The sequence below is a fragment of the Tursiops truncatus genome, chromosome 5, assembly GCF_011762595.2.
Source record: "Tursiops truncatus isolate mTurTru1 chromosome 5, mTurTru1.mat.Y, whole genome shotgun sequence".
Classification (NCBI taxonomy): Eukaryota; Metazoa; Chordata; class Mammalia; order Artiodactyla; family Delphinidae; genus Tursiops; species Tursiops truncatus.
Genome location: NC_047038.1, coordinates 118,035,153 through 118,061,026, shown reverse-complemented (window position 1 = coordinate 118,061,026; position 25,874 = coordinate 118,035,153). Strand labels below are relative to the sequence as shown.

Below are 25,874 nucleotides of genomic sequence, written 5' to 3'. Positions count from 1 at the left end.
AAATTTTCAACAGAAGTAAAGATAAATAAGAAAACAGTGACCATCGGAATCAGTGATGTTTCAGGGTTTTTATACTTTAAATTTTGGTGTCTGAACTTTAAATAAATGAGTAATAGCCCATGCTTCACACACACACACACACACACACACACACACAGAATAAATGTTTTACATAGTGTAAAATTGTTTTTTGTTTATCTTACCATGCTTCATTGCAACACAGAGAGCTTCTCTGGATATCTTCACATGACACTATGATGTCATTTAAGAAAAAGAAAGAGAATAAGGACTATAGGGAAATTCTCAGAGCATATTCCTCTCATAATTTTCACTTTCAGAAAGGTTCTTGGCATTTATCTCTCACTAAATATAGCGCAAGATTGATAAGTCAGCAAAAGCTGAAGGAGATTGTGTTATTTTCTCAAGTTTCACTCATTTTTTAAATAAAATGATAGAAGGTATAGTATAATAAAGATACACTCACTTCCACGACGGCAGCAGCAGGGCACGTGGCAAGAATCACGGCTTGCACGTGGCCCCAGGCAGTCTCGTCTTTCTGCAGCTTGTAGATCCTCAGGTGTAGGAGCTGTTTCAAGCGCACAGCCTTGAGAGAGTAAGGTGTTCTTGAGACCACCTGTACCAAACCTGTGACCGAACCCAGCAAAGACCTCTATATAAATGTTCAAGATTCCGGCAGCGCATGCGAAGACCTACTCTTTCAGCCACGGGCTGCTGGAGACAGCCTCGTAGACAAAGTGCTCCCGAGTCAGCCTGTTCTAGCTGAGCAGCTACTGAAGACCCTCGTAATCAGACTTCATAACGGAGACCGCCACATTCACTGCTGCGCGGCTCACAGTGTCTTGGTGCTCCGGCCGGGTGTCAAGCCTGAGCCTCTGAGGTGGGAGAGCTGACTCCAGCACATTGGACCACCAGAGACCTCCCGGCCCCATGTAATATCAATCGGCGAGGGCTCTCCCAGAGACCTCTGTCTCACCGCTAAGACCCAGCTCCACTCAACGACCAGCAAGCTCCACTCAACGACCAGCAAGCTCCAGTGCCGGATGCCCAATGCCAATCAACCAGCAAGAAAGGAACACAACCCCATCCATTATCAGAGAGGCTGCCTGAAATCATACTAAGTTCACAGACACCCCCAAACACACCACTGGATGTGGTCCTGCCCACCAGAAAGACAAGATCCAGCCCCACCCAGCAGAACACAGGCACCAGTCCCCTCCACCAGGAAGCCTATGCAAGCCACTGAACCAACCTCACTCACTGGGGGAAGACACCAAAAACAATGGGAACTACGAACCTGCAGCCTGTGAAAAGGAGACCCCAAACACAGTAAGTTAAACAAAATGAGAAGACAGAGGAATAGGGAGCAGATGAAGGAGCAAGGTAAAAACCCACCAGACCAAACAAATGAAGAGGACGTAGGCAGTCTACCTGAAAAAGAATTCAGAGTAATGATAGTAAAAATGATCTAAAATCTTGGAAATAGAATAGAGAAAATGCAAGAAACATTTAACAAGGACCTAGAAGAACTAAAGAGCAAACAAACGATGAACAACACAATACATGAAATTAAAAATTCTCTAGAAGGAATCAATATCAGAATAACTGAGGCAGAAGAATGGATAAGTGACCTGGAAGATAAAATAGTGGAAATAACTACTGTAGAGCAGAATAAAGAAAAAAGAATGAAAAGAATTGAGGACAGCCTCAGAGACCTCTGGGACAACGTTAAACGCACCAACATTCAAATTATAGGAGTTCCAGAAGAAAAAGAGAAAAAGAAAGGGACTGAGAAAATATTTGAAGAGATTATAGTTGAAAACTTCCCTAACATGGGAAAGGAAATAGCCACGCAAGTCCAGGAAGTGCAGAGAGTCACATACAGGATAAATCCAAGGAGAAACATGCCAAGACACATTAAACAAACTGTCAAAAATACAAAGAAAAAATATTAAAAGCAGCAAGGGAAAAGAAAGAAATAACATACAAGGGAATCCCCATAAGGTTAACAGCTGATCTTTCAGCAGAAACTCTGCAAGCCAGAAGGGGTGGCAGGACATATTTAAAGTGATGAAAGGGAAAAACTTACAACCAAGATTGCTCTACCCAGCAAGGATCTCATTCAGATTCAGTGAAGACATTAAAACCTTTACAGATAAGCAAAAGTTAAGAGAATTCAGCACCACCAAACCAGCTTTACAACAAATGCTAAAGGAACTTCTCTAGGCAGGAAACACAAGAAAGGAAAACAGCTATAAAAATAAACCCAAAACAATTTAGAAAATGGTAATAGGAACATACATATTGATAATTACTTTAAATGTGAATGGATTAAATGCTCCAACCAAAAGACAGGCTTGGGCTTCCCCTGGTGGCGCAGTGGTTGAGAGTCCGCCTGCCAGTGCAGGGGACACGGGTTCATGCCCTGGTCTGGGAAGATCCCACATGCTGCGGAGCGGCTGGGCCCGTGGGCCATGGCCGCTGAGCCTGCGCGTCTGGAGCCTGTGCTCCACAACGGGAGAGGCCACAACAGTGAGAGGCCCGCATACCGCCAAAAAAAAAAAAAAAAGACACAGGTTTGCTAAATGGATACAAAAACAAGACCCATATATATGCTGTCTACAAGAGACCCACTTCAGAACTAGGGACACATACAAACTGAAAGTGAGGGGATGGAAAAAGATATTCCATGCAAATGGAAATCAAAACAAAGCTGGAGTAGCAGTTCTCATATCAGACAAAATAGACTTTAAAACAAGAGACAAAGAAGGGAACTACATAATGATCAAGGGATCCATCCAAAAAGAAGATATAACAGTTGTAAATATTTATGCACCCAACATAGGAGCACCTCAATAACATAAGGCAAATGCTAATATCCATAAAAGGGGAAATCAGCAGTAACACAATAATAGTTGGGGACTTTAACACCCCACTTTCAGCAATGGACAGATCATCCAAAATGAAAATAAACAAGGAAACACAAGCTTTTAAAGGACACGTTAAACAAGATGGACTTAATTGATATTTATAGGACATTCCATCCAAAAACAACAGAATACACTTTCTTCTCAAGTGCTCATGGAACATTCTCCAGGAGAGATCATATCTTGGGTCACAAATCAAGCATTGGTAAACTTAAGAAAATTGAAATTGTATCAAGTATCATTTCCAACCACAACGCTGTGAGACTAGATATCAATTACAGGAAAAAATCTCTAAAAATCTCTAAAACACATAGAGGCTAAACAATACTCTACTAAATAACCAAGAGATTACTGAAGAAATCAAAGAGAAATCAGAAAATACCTAGAAACAAATGGCAATGAAAACACGATGACCCAAAACCTATGGGATGCAGCAAAAGCAGTTCTAAGAGGGAAGTTTATAGCAATACAATCCTACCTCAAGAAACAAGAAACATCTCAAATAAACAACCTAACCTTACACCTAAAGCAATTAGAGAAAGAAGAACCGAAAAAACACGAAGTTAGCAGAGGGAAAGAAATCATAAAGATCAGATCAGAAATAAATGAAGAAGAAATGAAGGAAACAGTAGCAAAGATCTATAAAACTAAAAGCTGGTTCTTTGGGACAGTAAACAAAATTGATAAACCATTAGCCAGACTCATCAAGAAGAAAAGGGAGAAGACTCAGATCAACAGAATTAGAAGTGAAAAAGGAGAAGTAACAACGGACACTGCAGAAATACAAAGGATCATGAGAGATTACTCCAAGCAACTATATGACAATAAAATGGACAATCTGGAAGAAATGGACAAATTCTTAGAAAAGCACAACCTTCCAAGACTGAACCAGGAAGAAATAGAAAATATAAACAGACCAATCACAAGCACTGAAATTGAAACTGTGATTTAAAATCTTCCAACAAACAAAAGTCCAGGACCAGATGGCTTCACAGGTGAATTCTATCAAACATTTAGAGAAGAGGTAACACCCATCCTTCTCAAACTCTTTCAGAAAATTGCAGAGGAAGGAACACTCCCAAACTCATTTTACGAGGCCACCATCACCCTGATACCAAAACCGGACAAAGATGTCGCAATTAAAGAAAACTACAGGCCAATATCACTGATGAACATAGATGTAAAAATCCTCAACAAAATACTACCAAACAGAATCCAACAGCACATTAAAAGGATCATACACCACGATCAAGTGGGGTTTGTCCCAGGAATGCAAGGATTCTTCAATATACAGAAATCAATCAATGTGATACACCATATTAACAAATTGAAAGATAAAAACCATATGATTATCTCAATAGATTCAGAAAAAGCTTTTGACAAAATTCAACACCTATTTATGATAAAAACCCTCCAGAAAGTAGGCATAGAGGGAACCTACCTCAACATAATGAAGGCCATATATGACAAATCCACAGCCAACATCATTTTCCACGGTGAAAAACTGAAACCATTTCCACTAAGATCAGGAGCAAGGCAAGGTTGCCCACTCTCACTGCTGTTATTCAACAGTTTTGGAAGTTTTAGCCACAGCAGTCAGAGAAGAAAAAGAAATGAATTCAAATTGGAAAAGAAGAAGTAGAACCATCACTGTTTGCAGAGGACATAATACTATACATAGAGGATCCTGAAGATGCTACCAGAAAACTACTAGAGCTAATGAATGAATTTGGTAAAGTAGCTGGTTACAAAATTAATGCACAGAAATCTCTTGCATTCCTATACACTAATGATGAAAATCTGAAAGAGAAATCAAGGAAACACTCCCATTTACCACTGCAACAAAAAGAATAAAATACCTAGGAATAAACCTACCTAAGAAGACAAAAGACCTGTATGCAGAAAACTATAAGACACTAATGAAAGAAATTAAAGATGACAAACAGATGGAGAGATATACCATGTTCTTGGATTGGAAGAATGAACATTGTGAAAATAACTGTACTACCCAAAGCAATCTACAGATTCAGTGCAATCCGTATCAAACTACCAATGGTATTTTTCACAGAACTAGAACAAAAAAATTCACAATTTGTATGGAAACACAGAAGACCCCAAATAGCCAAAGCAATCTTGAGAAAGAAAAACGGAGCTGGAGGAATCAGGCTCCCTGACTTCAGACTATACTACAAAGCTACAGTAATCAAGACAGTATGGTAGTGTCACAAAAATAGAAATATAGATCAGTGGAACAGGATAGCAAGCCCAGAGATAAACCCACACACATATAGTCACCTTATCTTTGATAAAGGAAGCAAGAATATACAATGGAGAAAAGACAGCCTCTTCAATAAGTGGTGCTGGGGAAACTGGACAGCTACATGTAAAAGAATGAAATTAGAATACTCCCTAACACCGTATACAACAACAAACTCAAGACGGATTAAAGACCTAAATGTAAGGCCAGACACTATCAAACTCTTAGAGAACATAGGCAGAACACTCTTTGACATAAATCACAACAAGATCCTTTTTGACCCACCTCCTACAGAAATGGAAATAAAAACAAAAATAAGCAAATGGGACGTAATGAAACTTACAAGCTTTTTCACAGCAAAGGAAACCATAAACAAGATGAAAAGACAACCCTCAGAATGGGAGAAAATATTTGCAAACGGAGCAACTGGGAAAGGATTAATCTCCAAAATCTACAAGCAGCTCATGCAGCTCAATATCAAAAAAATAAACAGCCCAATCCAAAAATGGGCAGAAGACCTAAAAAGACATTTCTGCAAAGAAGATATACAGATTGCCAAGAAACACATGAAAGGATGCTCAACATCACTTACCATCAGAGAAATGCAGATCAAAACTACAATGAGGTATCACCTGATACTGGTCAGAATGGCCGTCATCAAAAAATCTACAAGTAATAAATGCTGGAGAGAGTGTGGAGAAAAGGGAACCCTCTTACACTGTTGGTGGGAATGTAAATTGATACAGCCACTATGGAGAACAATATGGAGGTTCCTTAAAAACTACAAATAGAACTACCATATGACCCAGCAGTCCCACTACTGGGCATATACCTTGAGGAAACCATAATTCAAAAAGAGTCATGTACCACAATGTTCATTGCAGCACTATTTACAGTAGCCAGGACATGGAAGCAACCTAAGTGTCCATCAACAGATGAATGGATAAAGGAGATGTGGCACATATATACAATACAATATTACTCAGCCATAAAAAGAAATGAAATTGAACTATTTGTAGTGAGGTGGTTGGACCTAGAATCTGTCATTCAGAGTGAAGTAAGTCAGAAAGAGAAAAACAAACACCATATGCTAACACATATATATGGAATCTAAAAAAAAGAAAAAAATACTGGTTCTCATGGACCTAGGGGCAGGACAAGAATAAAGACACAGATGTAGACAATGGACTTGAGGACACGGGGAGGGGGAAGGGTAAGCTGGGACGAAGTGAGAGTGTGTCATGGACATATATACACTACCATATGTAAAATAGATAGCTAGTGGGAAGCAGCTGCATAGCACAGGGAGATCACCTTGGTGCTTTGTGACCACCTAGAGGGGTGGGGTAGGAAGAGTGGGAGGGAGATGCAAGAGGGAGGGGATTTGGGGATATATGTATACGTATAGCTGATTCACTTTGTTATACAGCAGAAACTAACACACCATTGTAAAGCAATTATACTCCAATAAAGATGTTAAAAAATAATAATGCAAAAAATATAATATTTCACTTTCACATTTTTCAATAAAAATAATGTAGTTTCTTCACTAAAAAGAAAAGAAAGAAAGATATACTCACTACAAGAATGAGCATTTTCAAAGTAAGCAACTGCATAGCTGGAAATGTAGCCCCTATTAAAAGAACTATGGCTTAAAACAAAGAAAATTCTCCTTTGAGGCTAAATGCTCTGAGATTAAAAAGTCAGAAAAAACGAGATAAGATTTTAAGGTAAAGGTATGAATATATATCTGTATCCCAAAAATGTTTACACTTTCTCTGCAGGTTTTGGTATCAGTATTCTTTCAACCCATTGTATCCAAGTAATATGCATTTCTAGATTTCTGGTTGTGCATACTATGAGTAAACACAATCTGAGTACCTTTATTTGTAAATGTGACTCTTAATCATTATCATTACGTTGGAATGGCTTATTAAGAGAAGTCTTGAACCTAGCTTAAAGAATCTGAATAACTAGGTCCAGGGTAGTCCTACCTGAAGGCAGAGGTATTAACCAGTATATAATATGTCTTATCCAACCCTAATATTCCTAAAATTCTATGTAAATAGAAATATAAATTTAGTTTTTGCAAGTCAATAGTATACACCTTCCTATGAAATAGGAAGTGAAGCCAGGGAGATGCCAACCTGAGTTATATTGTCATATTTCTGCAGGAGTAGAACCCATGACTGAAGTGTGAAATTTAGATGTTCTAACTTAACCCGAAGGGACTAGACCAACATGATATATTTAGCAGTTTCTTAATATGGACTAATAAAATATTATAGGGAGGTAGCATAGTAGAATGTGTAAGAGCCTGAAACTTCACTGTGTTCAAATCCTGGGCTCTCCATTTACTAGCTTTTCAACCTTAGATAAGTTACTTAACCTCTCTGACCTCCAGTTTCTCTTCTGCAGAACGAGGATATTAATAGTAGACCTGCATCACAAAGTTGTTGTGAGGATTAAATCAGCTAATATATACATATAAAATCACTCAGAACAGTGTCTGCCATATAGTAAACTTTATATTAGTTAAGTATTATTATGTGAATCTGTATCAAGTGAACCACCTTTTGGGATTCTGATATTCCTCACTATCCTTCGTGTTTCTCAGGAGTGAATTGGTTTAGGGATGAAGAAGTGGAAAAGACTGATTAAGAGAAAACTCAGATTGAATAGGTAAATCTAGTATTCTGTCATTGTAAATGAATCTTGGGGCCCATTACTATGGTAACTAATAGAAAATTTTCACTAAAAATTTTAAATAATTCAAAAGTGTATTTTATATTAATTACTTTTGTAAAAGGTTAAAAGTACGTAGTATTTATAGGTAGAATCTTGAACCAGCTTTATTTTTCATGTTTTTGAATATTATTATACTATGTGAAATTATACATCTGGACGTGACTGTTTGCAGATGATATCCAGATTCGATTTTACGAGGAGGAGGAAAATGGTGGAATCTGGGAAGGATTCGGAGATTTTTCCCCCACAGATGTTCATAGACAAGTAAGTGGATGATGATGGTGATGAAGATGATTCTACATTTTCTGCCTTATTGAAATTCACTAGTTTCCATATATAAAACAAGGAAAAATCATAAATATTTATTTAACTTTCATAAAAGAGCACTGTGTCTTGCAGGTGTTCCAGAAAAGTTACCTACCATAGAATTATGGGCAAGGCTGTATTAGACCTTGCAAGGCATTTCATTTGGGTGTCTGATCAGCTAGCCACAAGGCAGTGGCCCTTAGGTCCTTTAGTAGAAATGTTTTAAGTGTTGTATTCATCTGTTCAGGCTTCCATAACAAAATATCTTAGACTGGGTGGATGAAACAAAAGAAATTTGTAGCTTATGGTTCTGGAGACTAGAAGTCCCAGATCAAGGTCTGACAGTGTCAGTTCCTTGTGAGAGCTCTCTTCCTGGCTTGCAGACAGGCACCTTCTTGTTGTGTCCTAACAGGGCAGAGAGAGAGTAAGCTCTCTGCTCTTCTTTAAAAAACAGTAATCCTGTCCAATCAGGGCCTTGCCCTTATGACCTCATTTAACCTTAATTCTTCCCGTAAAAGCTCTATCTCCAAATACAGCCACACTGTTAGGGCTTCAACATACGAATTTTGGGGGAACACAATTAGTCCATAACAATGTTCTACCAGTGTAATATGCGGAGACCTGTTAAAAGGGTATTCTAATGAAAAGTGTTGAAAGGAGGAGTCTTCTAGTTGAGGCTGATGTCATCATGATAAATCAAGATCTCCTGGTGACAATTGAGTATACGACTAAGAGATGAAAATGCTGAATCCTCATCTTAATGATTACACTGAACGATTGAGGAATACAGTTTTCACAAAAAATTGGAAACAATCCAAATGTCTATCAGTAAGTGGCCAGTTAAATAAATTATGGCGTATCTATGTGATGGAATATTGTGCAGTTATTAAAAAGAATGAGTTCTCTATGGACTAATATGGAAGAGTCTCAAAGATACAACATTAAAATTTTTTAAAAGGTAGATATAAAGCAAAGTGTATATAAAAAAGATTCTATGTTTATGTTTACATACGCATAAAGAAACTCTGGAAGAATACAACAGAACAGGGAGGGACGGGAATGGCAAGGAGAATTTTCAGTGTACACCACTGTATACCTTTTTATGTTTACGAAGCTTGATCCATGCGAATATATTACATAGTCAAAAAATCCAGCTAAAACGTCTTGAGGTGGGGAGTTAAATGCTGACACTGCGTGGCTGCTCAAAGCATTGGGCCCTTCAGCACCGGTGATTCGGCCCCAAGCATAGTTTAATGAAAAAGATAAGTTTTGTTACAAATGCATTAAAGCTATAAGGTGAGATCACATTTTGATAGCATAATACTTTTATTATTGCTCGGTTCTTATTTTATCATTTCTATCATGATTTTCTTTTAAATTTTTTGTCTAGGAGTCCATTTTTAAGTTTCCAAACATTTTAAAGATGTTTGGTTGATGATTTCAACATTATATTGTGGTCATAGAAGGTGGTCTTAGATATAAGTTCTTTGAAATTTTTTGTCTTTCTCTGTGACTCTATGATAAGTTTTTTTTAAATGTTCCATGTGTACTTGAAAATAATTATATCCTTTTTTTTTTGTTTGGTGGAAGGTTCTGTATATAACTGTTAGCTTGAACTTATTAATTTTGTGGATCAAGTAAAAAAAAATCCAGCTAAAAACTGTGAAAATGCCTGACTATTCTGGCACTGCCAGATATCAACGAGGAGGCTGCCTTATGGGTGTTACCGAATGCCCTGTGTATGCCTAGAGCCTTGGCCATCCTCACCTCACAATACACTGACCCTGTCATGATGTCTCTCTTACAGGGTTTAGTTTTTTGTCTGCATTGGCTGGCAGGCAGGCTGGTAGTAGTACCACCTTCCTCACTCTCTCTTTCCACGACTAGCCTTTCTGATATTGCTGTAAATAATCTTGGAGGATTTTAAGGCTAATTTGGAAAAGAAGATGTATGCAATGTATTTTATTCACGTGATGATTTATACTGAAAGACATTTGAAATTTTAGACGAGTGAACTAATGAAGTTTTGCAATACATTGGCATAATCTTATATTTCAGTTTCACATTGGCAATTTAGTAAAAATGTATGGGTATAGAATTCTAAGGTTGTAAATTTCTCTAAGGTGTTATATACTTTTCAGTACCTTGTGTCTAAACGTTGGGCATAAAGAATGTGTTTAATGAGTAGCGTTGCTGGAAAAGAAGTGTAGTCCTACTCCAACATTTGGATCTTTGTATCCTGCAGTTTGCCATCGTCTTCAAAACTCCAAAGTATAAAGATGTCAACATTACAAAACCAGCCTCTGTGTTCGTCCAGCTTCGGAGGAAATCTGATTTGGAAACCAGTGAACCAAAACCTTTTCTCTACTATCCTGAAATTAAAGGTAACTTGGTTGTTTAAACACTTGTGCTTGTTGCAACAAGAGGATGGTCTGATTAGAAAAGATCAGGTAGTCTCCTCCTTTGAACAGCTTCCTAGTAACTGGTTTCTGGGTCCATGGTGCTTCTTTTTAGAGAAGAAAGAAGTAATATATGATTTGGGGGTCATAGAATTAAGTCTAGCCTTTTAAAATAATGTTATTTCATTGAGTTTTATATGAGATTTAGACATTTGAAAATTCTCTTTGAATTTGAGAATCTATCATTTATTGACTACCTCAGGGTTCAGGTAGTTGAGATGAAAAGATAAGGCTTGTTGTGTAGGAGAATCAGCCACTCTGTCAACTGGCCTCAGGCACCATGCACTGCAGAGCTATAAAAATGAATAAGGCAGCATTCTCTTCCTCACAAAGGACACACCGAGAAGGGGAGATCATAAGTCTCCTTCAGTTGTTACAGTGCGAATTATTACTTTGGTAAGTTCCAAAAGTGAGGTGTCCACAAAAACGTAGAAGAATGCAAGGAGAACGAACCTTAGATTCTGAAGAAGCCACCAAGAAGAAGGCTTCTTCAAGGTCCTGAAAATTGGCGATGTATTTCAGTAGTTGAGTGTGCAACAGAGAAGGAAAGGGTTTCCTAGACTTAGGAAACGTGAGGAGCTAAAACAGCTAGTGTTTATTCAGGGAGAAGTGAGCATTATGAGCACTGAGATGCACTCCTGGAGGCCACAGCAGGTGAGGAAGGCCGGGGCCAGGCTCTGTGGGGCTGTGATTGGCACCTAAAGAGTTTTGCATTGACTCTGGAAAGGGGAATGACCAGGCCAGTTTGGATTTGGAATGATGCCTCTGATTCTCTCTGTAGACACTGAAGAGACTATCTGGGCAGCAGACAGTGAGTCAGAGGAGGAATGCAAGAATCCAAGTGAGCAATGGTGAAGTTAGTGAAGGTCTTAATGCAGTGGAGTGAAAGGAGAAGGTGGATTCAGGAGGCAGTGCAGGGATGGTGTCAAGAGGACCCAGGTGCTGGTTGGGGTAGGGGGTGAAAAGAGAAAATCAGGAGTCCTGGACGGTTCTAGGAATCCCAGCCTGGGAAGGCTGTGATGTGGTTGAACTGATGAAGAGTCAAAGGAGCAAACGTAGATCTGGGTGGGCAAAGACAGAGTTCAGTTTAAAGCATGCTGCATTTTAGGTCCCTGTGGCAGATTCCTAACAGGCCATTCAAAAGGCAGGACTGGAACTCCAGAGAGGGCAGGGTGGGAAATTCACACTGAGACTCCTCTCGGAATGAGGGTAACAGGCCTCAAAGGTTATTTGTTAACCTGGAGTCCACTCACCCCTATGGGGCTCCATGGCTAGAAGTGTACTTTAAAACAATTAGTTTTTTTTGTAATCCTATTTTGAATTTTACATACTAAAAACTGTGATTCTAAGAAGAGATCCATAGACTTCACTAGACTGCAAAAGAGGCCGTGGCACAAACATAATTAGAAACCCCTGGACTAGAGGGAAGTGAGACTGGGGAGGGACAGGGCGCCCAGGTCCTGGCTGAGGCTGGAACCCACAAAGGTGCCGCAGCAACGATCCACATGGCTGCTAATCCTGTGATAGCAACATGGGATGGGGGATCTTTGAGGAGGGCTTTCTTTTCCTAGAATTCATGTGGCAGCAGCATTTAGAAAACGGGTCCGTGATTTCTTGTTTCTTCTCTGAGCTTGTGGCCCCTCCACTGATGGGTCAGATGTACAGTGCATTCCGTTACTGGTGCTTTGAAAACACTGTCAGCAGAGGATCCTTTTTCTTCTCTCCACGTGACATTTCGTGCGAAATCCCAGTATATAAACCGGAGAGGCTTGAAGTGGAGGTGGCAAGTCCGCCCACTTGGCTCGTCCAGGAAGGAGGCTTACCTCTCCGCACTTCCCTCCCTGCCCAGGAACCGCCTGAGGGCTTCCGAACGGGCCTTCGGCGTGAAGTTTGAAAATCCCTGCTTTGGATTAAGCACCCTTCTTTAAAAGTAGACCCAGAAGAGAAACAGAGCAAAATTGTTTTGCAGTTTCTGAGGGGAAAAAAAAAAAAAAAAGATTTCTTCTCCTAAAATGCGTGTTCAAAATAATGTCAATTTTTCTAACACAGAGAATCAGATAAAAAAAAGGAAACCCAGATTACCTACACATGTGTAAGCCTAGAAATACTCAAAGCTGAGCTTGGTTTCTAGGCTGCCTGTGTCCCTTTCCCAGTGGTATCGGTGCCTGAAAAGAGTCTGATACAGCAGGGACACGTTCAGACTATTACTTTCTTTGCTACCCTCTTATGGTAGGAGCTATCCAGGGCTGGAATTAGAGAATGGGGTCTCCTGAAAGTTCAAAATCTCACCTTTATGCATCAGGCACTTACCTTCCAGGTTGTCATTGACTAAAAGCTCCATCTATAAGAACAGTATAGAAAACCATCTGGAAAAATAAGAGTTTGTAGTTGAGCTCCACAGAAGGAATGGCCAACATGTATTGTGGTTGAGTTGTTGTGAGACTAGAACAATTTTATTGAAGATAACAAATTACCTTAGTCTAGAGAACCTTCTGGATTATAAAATCCCAAGTTGAAATAATCACGAGGACAAATGATTGCACCAGGCCTGTGTGACTGGCCAGAAAAGTAGCAGGCCATTTAGCATCCGAGTCGCTATGTGAAGATCAATCTAAACTATACAACCCAAGGAATCATTGTGCTCCTTTCTCAGAAGTCCTTGAATATACCTTCCACTGCCCCCAGCCCCTGCAGTCACTCCTGAACTCATTGCTTCATTTTATATTCTTCACTTATTTTTATCAATATGTAAAATTATCTTACCTATTAATTTATGTGTCTATTGTCTTCTTCCTACCTGTGTTCTTTAGGTCACAGATTTGGTCTTTCATATTTATTGCTACATCTCGGACAACGTAGGTCACGTAGTAGATGCTTGTTAAATATCTGAGAGCTAAGTTATTGTTTGACCAACCAAGTTGCCATCCTCACCCGAAAGACTAGTAACTTGTTGGGTGCCACCAGTTAAGACATTAGACAAAGAAATAGATCATATTCCTCTTGTTGTACAGAATCATGCAGCCCCGAACTCTGCATCCTTTATGGTCATTGACGTTGTGTCTCATAAAAACGTCATGGAGATGGTTGGGTCCAGGAAGACAATCAAAATAATCAGGAGAGGGATGGTTGGCAAGGGAAGAAGAGGGTTGAGGAACTGTTATACAAAAGCAAAGAAAGACCATAATGACTTTTCAGTCTGAAAAGATGGAGATTAGGGAGAAACAGAATCATAATCTGTAGATTATGAAAGGTATGGTCAGGATAAATGCCGGCGTGTTTACTGGCAAACTACAACCCAGAAAGTGGGAATGAGATACTTTTAAGGCACATGCACAGCATAAGGTGGTAGAGGCTAAAAGTTTTATCGACATTTGTGAACTAAGCTGTTATCTTAAATCATCAGTTATTAAAGGAAGCAAAGATATGTTGGAGTGTTTCCCCCGAAATGGTGACCTAATATAATGGAATGCTCATTAGACCTTGCATCTGTTCGTCACTGAGCCCTGACCTCATACAAGTCCCTCAACATCCTAGCTTCGGTTTCCTCTTCTGTAAAAGTAGAACTTGTAGTGAGTGACCACTTAGGTCCCTTTTAGAATAGGTTGATGTTTCATAGTACATCCCATGGTCCACTGTCAAAAGCAGACCACAAGGGTAAGTAAACCCAGGGTGAAAATCCCCATGTTCAATTCCATGGCAAGCAAAACAAATGAAACCTCTATTTAAAAAAAAAAAGCTTGTCACATGGAATTTTCTATATCAGTTTCTTGTTATTAACATCTTAATGGCTGTAGGATAGTTAATATTTTTAAATTGAGTCTTAAAAATTCCCATTTTACAATGAAATATAACCAGTGAATGTCCCTGTTTTATAAGTCAAAAGGAGTACCTAGCAAATACCAAATGATCTCTTTGCTAGAAGGCGTGTCAGTAGATAACATTTATTTCTAAAGGTGAATATGTTGTCTGCCTTGCTCTTGTATTTCATATTTCTGATGAACTAATATCCCATGTGAGATCAACAGTTTATAGGATGAGTAATAATTGTGACTTAGTTATGATACAACTGATGGAGAAACTTTATCTGTCCAAAACCTTTGATAAGGAAATTGCTCAAGTTTCTCCACTTCGAGGTCACCCTTTCTGGTGGAAGCATGTTTTCTTCAGAGTTGACCCATGCTGGCTTTTTTCTTCCTAGCGAGTCTGGACAGGATCCGTTTTTAAAAGATTATTTTTTAAGGGTACTTTGCTACCCTACTTTCCCCTGCTTATCTTTCAACTGCACTTAGATGATCACGAGATAATCAGTACACAACAGCATTCTTTCTAGGCCTGAGATGACTGAAATGACGACAGAATTAGAAATAAGTGAAGATCTTTCTGAACATAAACAGTGACCAGAACTGATGTGAAGAATCAGAAATAGGACAGTTGTCAAGTATTGGGCTGCTGATTGAAAAAAAGAATACCATATTGACTGTTGATTTAATTTAAACAAAAACCAAAAACTTCTTTCAGTGCTTTATTTCAGAAGAGAGAAGGGAGAAAAAATATATAGGGTGGGAAAATCAGAGAAGGGAAAGAAAGGGAAACAGAAAGAAGAAACAAGAAAGGAACAATAGACCACAAAGGCAGTGGCAGAACTCACAGGGGCAGTGGAGCTGGTGAGAAGCAAAGAAAAACAGAGCAACCACATGAGGAATGAGGGGGGAAAGTCTCAATAGTATCTAGACTTGGCCAATCAAAAATCTCAGAGGGCATCACTGTATTTTAGTCAAGTAGTGGTCTTAGACTTGCATGAGTCTTAGACTCTCGAGTTACCAATGACTACAGATCCATCTTTTATTGTCTTTCTGGGATGCACGCGTTTTTATTATTGTGGTGACCACCAAGGAACAGCCTCCAACACCTTATGTCTGCACTGTCTCTGCCTCTCACTTTGACTCTTTATTTTATCCTATGCACCAGCAACAGATGAATCTTTCTAAAATACCACCATATGCATGGCATTCCCCAGTTCAAAAACGTTCCATGGCTCTCCTGCCTGTAAATTAAATCCCTTAGGTTCATAATCCAGGTGCTTGGCAATGTGGTCCCAATCAGCCCCATTTCTCAAGAATTCCTCGTACTAAACTTTCACTTCAGCTAAGCTGATCCACTGCTGTTCTCATAAGCACGCAGTGCACATTGGTTCCTTCGTTACTTTCCCTCTACATCCCCTTCCCAGAACATCCTCCCTTTGCCCTCTCCTGATATAGAGTTGATTCTGGGAAGCCTTTTCCTGAATTTTCTAGCCCACAGAGACTCCCTAGAAGTCCTTCCTTGAACTCCTGGAACCCTAGTTGGCACCATGAATTTAACATATAGCATTTTAGTGCTTCGTCTCTAAGTCTTTCCCCTACAACCTTAAAATTATATTGGAGGGTTCTTGACAGCAAAGACATGATGTCATACTTCTCTTTATCCTCAGCACTTAGGTCATTGTAGACGCATAATAAATGTTAGCTGATTAGTAACAGTTGTTTTGTATGACCAAGTGAAAATGCTCAGTAATGCTGTTCTCATTCAGTATTTGCAGTCTCTTCATCTTTGATGGGCAGTCTAGTCTCTCACTAACTTGAATGACAGGGGGGACTTAAGAAACAGTGGCAGAGAGAATTTGGGTGTGTACTGTTCTGTGGTCCCTCTGAGGCTGGCTCTTGGTCTTTGTGCTTATTGGAATAAATATAATGCTTCTTGACATTTGGCGTCTCTTCCTCCTTGGGTGCTTTCTATTTCCCTTTAAGATGTTTAAAAATACCATCAGAATCAGTATTCTCTCTGTGGCTAGTAGTGGAGCTGAATCAATCTTTTCTCCTCTGGTTTCTCTTCCTTTAAATACAGATAAAGAGGAAGTGCAGAGGAAACGGCAGAAGCTCATGCCCAATTTCTCAGATAGTTTCGGTGGCGGCAGTGGGGCGGGAGCTGGAGGCGGAGGCATGTTCGGCAGCAGCGGTGGAGGCGGTAGTGCTGGAAGTACCGGCCCAGGTACGAACCAAGCCTGTTCTTTCACCTCTGAAAGGGCAGATTTTCTTCTCCTAGATTTCCTTGTCTATGGGTTGAGTGTTGTGACATTACTGAACATGATATATTACATGACTTAAAATTTCCCAGCAAACTTTTTTCCAAAGAAATGCATGTTCATCTTATAATATGTAGATAGATTAATACCAAAAACTGTAAGAAGGAAAAAAGTCACGAAGGCCAGTTACCCAAAGGATACCTCTTAACATTTTGGTATATTCCCCCCTCCTTTTTTTTTTGTTTTTTGGTACAGTTGTCTTGGTATTCTTTGGAAACATTGGAAAGGTTTCATATTATATTTGCACTATGTTGTAGATACATAAAATCCTGCCATCAAAGATTAACTATTGTTTTTTGGCAGGTACATACATTATAATACATATTTATACATTTCTCCAAGCACAGCTGTGATCCTTATTTTGCATAGTGTTTTAATCCATTTACTCGTATGACCTGTTTATTATCATGATTGTGTATAGAGTCGTGTATGCTGCTTTTTCCTAACAGTTTAACATAAGCATTTCCCGATGGTAATAGAAATTTTACATAAGCATCATTTTTAAGCATCATTTTAATGACTTGTAATAATTCATCAAATGAACAAACCGTAGTATAACTTACTTGAAGATTATTTCCTGTTTCTTATCTAAAACGTTGGCACTGAACTCCTCTATCCACATTGCTTTTCTTTTATTCCAGATAATTTTTGTAAATTAGATTCTCTGAAGTGAAATTACTACGTCAGAGAGTATGACAACTAACACTCACTGCTTCCCAGAGTTTTACCAGCTTGTGCTTCCAGCAGAAACGCATGAGAGTAACCAGTGGGGGCATGTTTCTCTTGAGGAGCCAGTATATGTTTCTGTATTTTGTTTTGTTCAGTTTTTCCCTCCAGGGGTTACTTTACTGTCTTCTGTGTCAGCAAGTCTGAGTCTGGGTGGCAGCCACTCACCGTTAGCCTCTCCCCTCCATGCAGGAGTGGGAGACTTTCTCCAGCATGAGCTCCTCCATGCTGCCCAGAGCCTGGGGTCTGCCTGGGTTGCCAAAAATGTAACCTGGCCAGAGTCGAATTCTGATCGTCCCAGGACCCCCAGTGATGTGCCTTATCACTAAGTCTCAACAGAAGGACCGTGTCGGGCACACCAAAGCCTGTTCTCACCAGAGGGAGGGACAGTAACGTTTGCTGGGTTTCTTTTTATTTAAAAAATCATCATGAGGTTTCATTTGTTTTGCTTGCCATTTCAGGGTATGGCTTCCCACACTATGGATTTCCTACATATGGTGGAATTACCTTCCACCCTGGAACCACTAAATCTAATGCTGGGATGAAGCATGGTAAGTAACACTTTTCTTTTTTTTTTTAGTACTGAGAAAAGAACGAAAAAAATTATTTAAAAATTAATTAAAGCCAAAAAGTTTTTTTTTAATCATTACTCACCACAACATTATCTTGAAAAAAAATTGATGAATGCCAGTAAATTAAGAAGATACTTCTTTTCCAAAAAATTATTATTTCCTATGGAGAGTATAGATTCTATTCCTGATACTATATTTAAATTTATACATTTACTTTGTACGTGGCATGAACAGGGGAAAGAAAAGAACATTAAATAGGGATATGGAGAGACTTGACTATTCAAACATAAAAAAATCACCAAACTTAGCTGTTTTCTCTCTTTTTTCTTAAATACTACACTTTTGAAGACACTTAGAGGTTTATAGGGATGGTCTTTTCTCATCAAATGTATCCCCCTGGGGGCTTCCCTGGTGGCACAGTGGTTAAGAATCACCTGCCAATGCAGGGGACATGGGTTCAAGCCCTGGTCCGGGAAGATCCCACAGGCCGCAGAGCAGCTAAGCCCGTGCGCCACAACTACTGAGCCTGCGCTCTAGAGCACGTGAGCCACAACTGCTGAGCCCACGTGCCACTACTGCTGAAGCCCACGTGCCTAGAGCCCATGCTCCACAACAAGAGAAGCCACCACAATGAGAAGCCCACGCACCACAATGAGTAGCCCCTGCTTGCCACAACTAGAGAAAGCCCGCGCACAACAACGAAGACCCAGTGCAGCCAAAAATAAATTAATAAATAAATTTACAACAATAAAAAATGTATCCCCTAATTAGCAGTTGTCACATCATGTGTTCATACTTCTGTTACATGTCCATTTTAGTGTACTCATTGAAGAAATAATACAACAAGGTCTTCTCATGTATTTCAACACCTGTTTTACGTCAGGTGCTTTTACATGTTTTAACTGTAATCTTTATGATTCCTCTGTAAGGAAAATATTAGTGTCTTCATTTTACAGACAGAGCACACCAAGGTTCAGAAATGATCATTCACTCACTGAAGGTACCTATCTGTTCGTGGCAGAACCAGGATTTGAACCAGGTCTGCCTGTAAAATCTCCGTGTTCTCATAGTAGCTGTCAGGTAGCATAGTAGGACCTGAAAGATTGTGATCAGAAACAGTGCACTGGATAGCTCCCACACCAAAGAATATGAATTGAGATCACATCTTCACAACCTGCTTGAGCATTAGGGAAAAAAATAGCTGCTCTGTTTTCAAGAACTTTAAAAATTCCACTTCCTTGCAATTCCTAGAAGAGCTTTATTTCATTTTTCTCCTTTACAGATAAACAGAATGAGGTGTACATTTTTAGAAATGTAAAAAAAAAAATTTTTAAGGTCTTAAATAAGTTTTCAGCACAAGAAAAAAGAATTTGTAACTATATATGCTGATGGACGTTAACTGGACTTACTGTGGTGATCATTGTGCAGTGTGTACAAGGACTGAGTCATTCTATTGCACACCTGAAATTATTACAGTGTTATACCTCAATTTAAAAAAAGTTTTTTGCAAGTGACTTTAAAATAGCTCCAAAACGTGTTACTTATGACCATTTTAAAAGGAATTTTAAATTGTTGTTTTTCTTTTCCCTTTGCAGTAACCCTGCCTCCTACCTGTATCTGACCTTTGCTGAAACAGTGAATTATAACTTAATTAATAGATTTTACTGAGGAAAAAAAGCTGAATTTTTGCTTTTATTTTAGGAACCATAGACACCTCATCTAAAAATGACCCTGAAGGTTATGACAAGAGTGATGACAGAGAGGCCATAAATCTCTCCGGGCAGGCAGCAGAGACCACCAAGCAAGATAAAGAGTCCTGCAAGCGGGGCGCTGAGGCTGATCTGGCGTACTCAGTAGGAGTAAAGGAGGAGAAGCACAGCTCCCAGGGTGAGTGAGCACACAGAGGACTGCACTGTACTGCTTGGTGAGGGCGTGGGTCAGTTCTAGGTGGACAACCTATTTCCAGAAGACAGGTTTATTTTCTGTTGACCTCAAGGCGATACATCAACATCTAGTTCAGCGTGCTCTTCAGAGCCCTGTGTGCCTTTTGAAAAGCATGTGCCAGGTTATTTTATTCACACTGGGATTTCCACTTTCCCAGTGTTATCTTTGAATATAAAGTACATAAATTTACATGTGCTTCTCCAGTCGTGGTCATGCAGTTTTAGGGTATCACGAGAGATAACCTAAATCATTTCCACACAGATAAGAGAGAGCAGTTTGCATAACTGACAGTCTCCCTTCTCTCGACTGTCATACTGAAGTGGAATTTCGCCTGAAAATAAGGACTTTTCCCTTTATCCTGATGCCTTCTTTGAAGAATTAGGATTAGGAGGGACAGTGCATATTTGGAACCAGAACCCATTAGAGTATGTGTCATGGGTCTAGGTCATCCTAGATTATGCCTGGAAGACTTTTTCTGTAAGAGAAAGATAGTAAATATGCAGAGCTGTGGGCTACATATGGTTTCTATTGCATATTCTTTTTTTAACACCCCTTCAAAAATGTACCAACCATGCTTAGCTAGGGGGCCGTATAAAAGCAGGCCACACACTGGATTTGACCTGCAAGCCACAGTTTTCCTCCCGTTGACCTTCAGGAAGCAAAGTTTACAAAAACACCAATGGCTCTTGGGGAGTCTGTATCTCTGCGGCAGAGACTGATTTTTGACACTTTTTGCCTAACAAGAGAGTCGTTCAAGACTCCCATGAAGGATTATTTCACCAAGAGATTATTTACAATTGTGGCAAAACCCAGTTAACATTATTTGGAGATTGATTGTTCCCCTTAAGATAACAGAAACTTCTGAATTTCTTTTCCCCGAACAGACTGTAGACAGATTTTTTTGAGGTCAGCCTCTATATTTGTCAGTGAGCCAATGTCCAGCTGTGCTTTTTCTAGTGAGCACAACCCAGAAGCCCCAAAAGGAGCATTTTCCACTAAGTCGATGTGTCTCAGGGTATCAGAACACTGATGCCGACAGTCGTGGCCTCAAGCATGGCATTCCTGTAGAGCAAGTCGAGTGAAACTCAACTGTGATCGTGATCCACTGCCTTGCAGATAACCTCTTTCTGGAGAAGGCTGTGCAGCTTGCCAAGCAGCATGCCAATGCCCTTTTTGACTACGCAGTGACAGGAGATGTGAAGATGCTGCTGGCTGTCCAGCGCCATCTCACTGCAGTGCAGGACGAGAATGGGGACAGGTAAGTCAGAACTTTTGCAAACAAGGGTTGTTTTAAAGGGGCGAAGAGAGAAAAGTATTGTATGCATGCTGGCTAGAAATGAGAAGACTTGATCAAAGTTATTGGGTCCTGCAACTGAAACACCCTCTCAAGGAAAATAATGTGTCAGTAAGGTTGAGTGGCAGTGGCACAATCTCCTTCTCCTGTCCTGTGGCTGTCACCTCTTGGGCTCTAAAATAGCAAGGATACTCATCTAAGAGTACAGCACTCTGGGCGAGAAAACTAAGATGGGTGTGGGGAATGGTACTTTTTTTTTTTTTTAAACATCTTGACTGAAGTATAATTGCTTTACAATGGTGTGTTAGTTTCTGCTGTATAACAAAGTGAAACAACTATACATATACATATATCCCCATATCCCCTCCCTCTTGCATGTCCCTTCCCTCCCACCCTCCCTATCCCACCCCTCTAGGTGGTCACAAAGCACTGAGCTGACCTCCCTGTGCTATGCAGCTGCTTCCCACTAGCTATCTGTTTTACGTTTGGTAGTGTATATAGGGAATGGTACTTTTTGAAAAGCCCTGCTTGATTTGTTGGAATACGATTTAGAATCATATTTAATAAACAAGCACTTATTTATTGGAATAGGAATATTTGCTTTATTTATTCGAATAATATAATAAAATTTGGTCTTACCAAATCCCTAAAGCGCTTGTTATCCCCGCTGCATATTTGTCATGATAATATTCTCAAGGAAAAGCCCAGTAGAGACAGCACAACAGCAGCAACAAAACCATTAGGAGGCTGTTGTCATGCTCTCCCAGTTACTGGTTCCTCTTCTACTGCCTCTGTTGACGGTCACCAGGCTGTGACGGAATCCGACTCCTGTGACTGCTCTAACCCGCATTGTGTGGGAGTCTAACATTCCAAGCACCGTGCTTCCCATTCCTGCTGTTACTGAGCTTGTATTTGCAAAGACACTTGGCTTCTTTCTAAAACGGTTCTCCTAGTCCTTTCATTGAGACTTCTAAAATGATCTCAAAAGCCTATAAAAATAACGAGTGACAGCAGCCCTCAAATCCAAGTCAAGTGCTTTATCTAAAACCTTCCCAAAATAGTGTCAGCAATGAGAAATCCTTCTCTGTGGAAGAGCTCTTGGGCGCTGTGTTTTAAACCTCAGTTTAAACACTGAACCAAATGCTTTAGGAAAGTGCCAGCCTCAGGGTTTCAGACAGAGACCTTTGTTCTCATTCCTTGCAGCTTAACCAAGGATGTGGTGTAACCACTGGCCTCGTTAATACAGTATGAGAGGAACCAGTACAGCCTTCTTTGTGTAAAGTCATGAACAGCAGAATGTTTTTTACAGGGTTAAATAATCCATTTAGCATTCAATAGCATATAATCACAGTTAACCAAGACAGGACAGTAGCATTTCAGGTGACTTTTTTAGGGACCTGCCGATGAGCCTAAGAAAGACGAGCATAGGTAAGTTAGAAAGGGACTGCTGGTGTTCGAAGGGAGGATTGTGGAAAGGGACACAGGCACATGCATTCAGGTGAGGGCACTGAGGGGAAGGTATAGACGTGTGTAAGGACCTGGATGCATGTGGAGAGGCTGGGGAGGTGGCTTTCCCTGCCCAAGCAGGAGATGAACCCTTAGAGTCCCCGCCCTGGACCCCAAACATACTCACGCAAGCAGGCCTGCGAGGCTTGTCGCAGCTGGAGGCCAGAGGGGTGAGACCTGGGGAGACCAAGGAGTCCTCGTAAGAATATAGACAAGGGATAGCTTTTGGCCTCACAGCTCAGCCCCTTGTTTTCACTGAGTTTATCGTATTCAGCTAATAATCTGAATCCTGTGGCCGTTAGTCATCACAGAAAATACAATGAAGAAAAAAAATAAAAAAGCTTCTGGTACTGGGGAAATTCCCACGAGGGTGTGAAAATCTATGGGGGAGGGGGAATGTGCTTCTGCTACAAAGTGCTGAGCTGCACATGGAAATTTTTAGGCAGTTTTTGAAGTACGACCTTTTTCTTGGTACATGTGCATCATGTCTGCGTCAGACTTTGGGCCCTTTTCAGCAGTCTTCTTCCAGCCCTACGGTTCAAAAGACAGGACTGAAACCCTGAAATCATTCATTTAAAAAATCTCTCAAATAACGAAGTCGCACTTTAGTTTTTCAGGCTCTCCTGAGTCAATGTTAATCCCAAGTAATATACACTTGCTATTTCCAAGAAGGTGGCCTGAATAAAATGACACCTAATATCTTTAGAGAAAAGCCAGCCTGTGCCTCAAATCCCGTATGTACTGCCTCCCTGGGATCCTCAGAGCGCTCTGCATCATAACCTGTCCATACTTCGGAGGGTTCATCCTCCTGCATGTGCATCTGCAACTCTACAGAGCAGTGCCCATGTGCCCCTGAAGCAGGAGAGCTTAAGGGATTAAGAGATGGCTTTGGGGCAAGACAGTCCTGGACTTAATATACGACCTGGATTGAGTTCTATTATACCCGTAAGTCTCACTTTCATCACCTGAAAAATAAGGATAATATCACCTACCTCATAAGATTGTTGTTGTGATTAGTCAGATACTGTATGTCAAGTGCTTGGTGTGGTCTGGTATTAGAAGCTCTAAACAAATAGTAGCCACTTTTTATTGTTGAGTCGTTTCCAATTAATTTTAAGTTTTCTTAACAATTAAAAAAATTTGTTCCTAGGAGTGATGATTGGCACCTGCCAATATTTTCAGCCTCATTAGTGTTCGCCCTAAGTTTGTTCAGTCGTCCTTATTTTAGTGCCTAAACTGTGTGCCAGGGCTATAAGGCTGACCCAGAGGGAACCAGCCTCTGAGAGGATCACAGGCCAGAGAGGAGGATGTATAGCAAACTGCAGTCGCTCAACCAAGCAGTAAACTTGAGGGGAGGCAGCTTGCTCTGCCTAGGAAGTTGAGGAAGTCTTCTCCAAGGATGTAAGGTTTGCACTGGCATATGAAGGATAAAGAGGTGCCGCTGAGGCAGAGAAGAGGAGCAAAACCATTGCAGGCAGAGGGACTGACTCGGTGGAGAGATACAGTTACATTGTTCCTTCAGAAGTTTGCGTCTAGAGTCTTCTCCCCATAGTTAAGAGCCTGACTCCATTCTCCCCTCTTGGGATCTAGGAAGATCTTAAAAAGCCACCACACTGTATTCGGGAGGAGGTGGCAGAGCTACGGGAGATATCTACACTCTTCTGAACAGATCCTAGTGCAGCCATTTTACACACGTCACCTGTGTGTCGGGGTAAGTCAGGGAAAAGTCAGAGGAGCAAGTGCAAGGCACAGAGGCAGAGCTGGGATTTGAACATAGGTTTCTGTGTCTCGAAGCCCGGGTTCCTTTACACCTCAAGGGTCCAAACTGAATGTCCCCAGAGACCAGAGAGCAGGCAGGTACTGGAAATGAGTAGGCAGTAAAGCCTCCCCACCTTGGATACAAGATGTTTCATAGATTCGAGACACCTGGGGGCCAAAGAAAACTAGGTATGAGAGCCAGATACAGTCTGGGAGTCTAATCCTACCTTGGGAATCTTTTTTTTTTTTTTCCATGAACAGTCTAGTTGATTATTGCCACTATATTTTTGTTCCAGTGTCTTACACTTAGCAATCATCCACCTTCATGCTCAGCTTGTGAGAGATCTGCTAGAAGTCACATCTGGCTTGATTTCTGAAGAAATTATCAACATGAGAAATGATCTCTACCAGGTAAGCAGAAATATCGAGGAGACAACTGTATAAAAATCCATCGTTTGTACATGTGTGCGTGCGCGCGTGTTTCTTAACAGCATATAACGTTAACAGTTAATAAAACAAAATGTCTCTGAAGGTAATATCTTAAAAGCCCATTACATGGGAATGTTCTTTTATGAATTAGGATCCTTTGATCTGTGGGTGCAATAGCAGTCACCCCACAATGAAATTCAGCATCCTGCTGGGGGACTGCAAACTTTAAACTTCAGAAATCTGCCAAAGCAGTCGATCCAGCATAGAATAAATATGTCACATCTGTCAAGAAAAAATGCAATTGAAGAAAAGTTAAGTTTGAAAAGCTAGTGATTTACAAGAATTTTGAAGTCTGCTAAACATGTTGACAGCATCTAGATTAAATGCATGTCAAATGAAGGGTGCTGAATCCGAATACAGAAAGGTAGAAAGGTTGCTTGAGAAGGAAGAAGTGTCTTTCAGAAACAGAAAGCTCAAGGTGAAGAAAACAGGGGACACCAAAGGGATTTGCCCAAATCAGGTTTACACAGAAATTAGGTGGGTTCAAAAGCAGCTTCGGGACCTCTGTTCCAGAGGTCTTCAAATATTTCAGACAGGGGAGTTGACTGGAGACTCAGTGAGGCTGCCTGTTGGGCACGTGCAGATTTCAGGTGAGGAAAGGAGATTAAAACTGCTGGACAGAACCAAAGCCTGGATGCTGGGTGTAGGGAGCCGGCAGACCTGGACCAACCTGTCTGGCTAAGGGACCAAACAAGCAGGACGTGAGCAGGGTTCCGCTCTCCAGAGCTGCTCCCTCCTCCCTCCCGGGG

General features: G+C 40.4%; 1 protein-coding gene across 8 annotated transcripts in view; it reads left to right on the top strand.

Moving 5' to 3' along the window:
- Nucleotides 1-25,874, top strand: part of NFKB1 (nuclear factor kappa B subunit 1) — a 121,999-nt gene that overhangs the window by 79,574 nt on the left and 16,551 nt on the right. For all 8 annotated transcript variants that reach the window (XM_019926486.3, XM_019926489.3, XM_019926485.3 and 5 more), the window contains 7 exons: nt 8,123-8,214; nt 10,502-10,640; nt 16,599-16,742; nt 18,024-18,113; nt 19,836-20,021; nt 21,195-21,336; nt 24,933-25,047. In XM_019926486.3, coding sequence (XP_019782045.1) covers nt 8,123-8,214; nt 10,502-10,640; nt 16,599-16,742; nt 18,024-18,113; nt 19,836-20,021; nt 21,195-21,336; nt 24,933-25,047 — 908 coding nt within the window. The remainder of the gene's footprint in view (nt 1-8,122; nt 8,215-10,501; nt 10,641-16,598; nt 16,743-18,023; nt 18,114-19,835; nt 20,022-21,194; nt 21,337-24,932; nt 25,048-25,874) is intronic.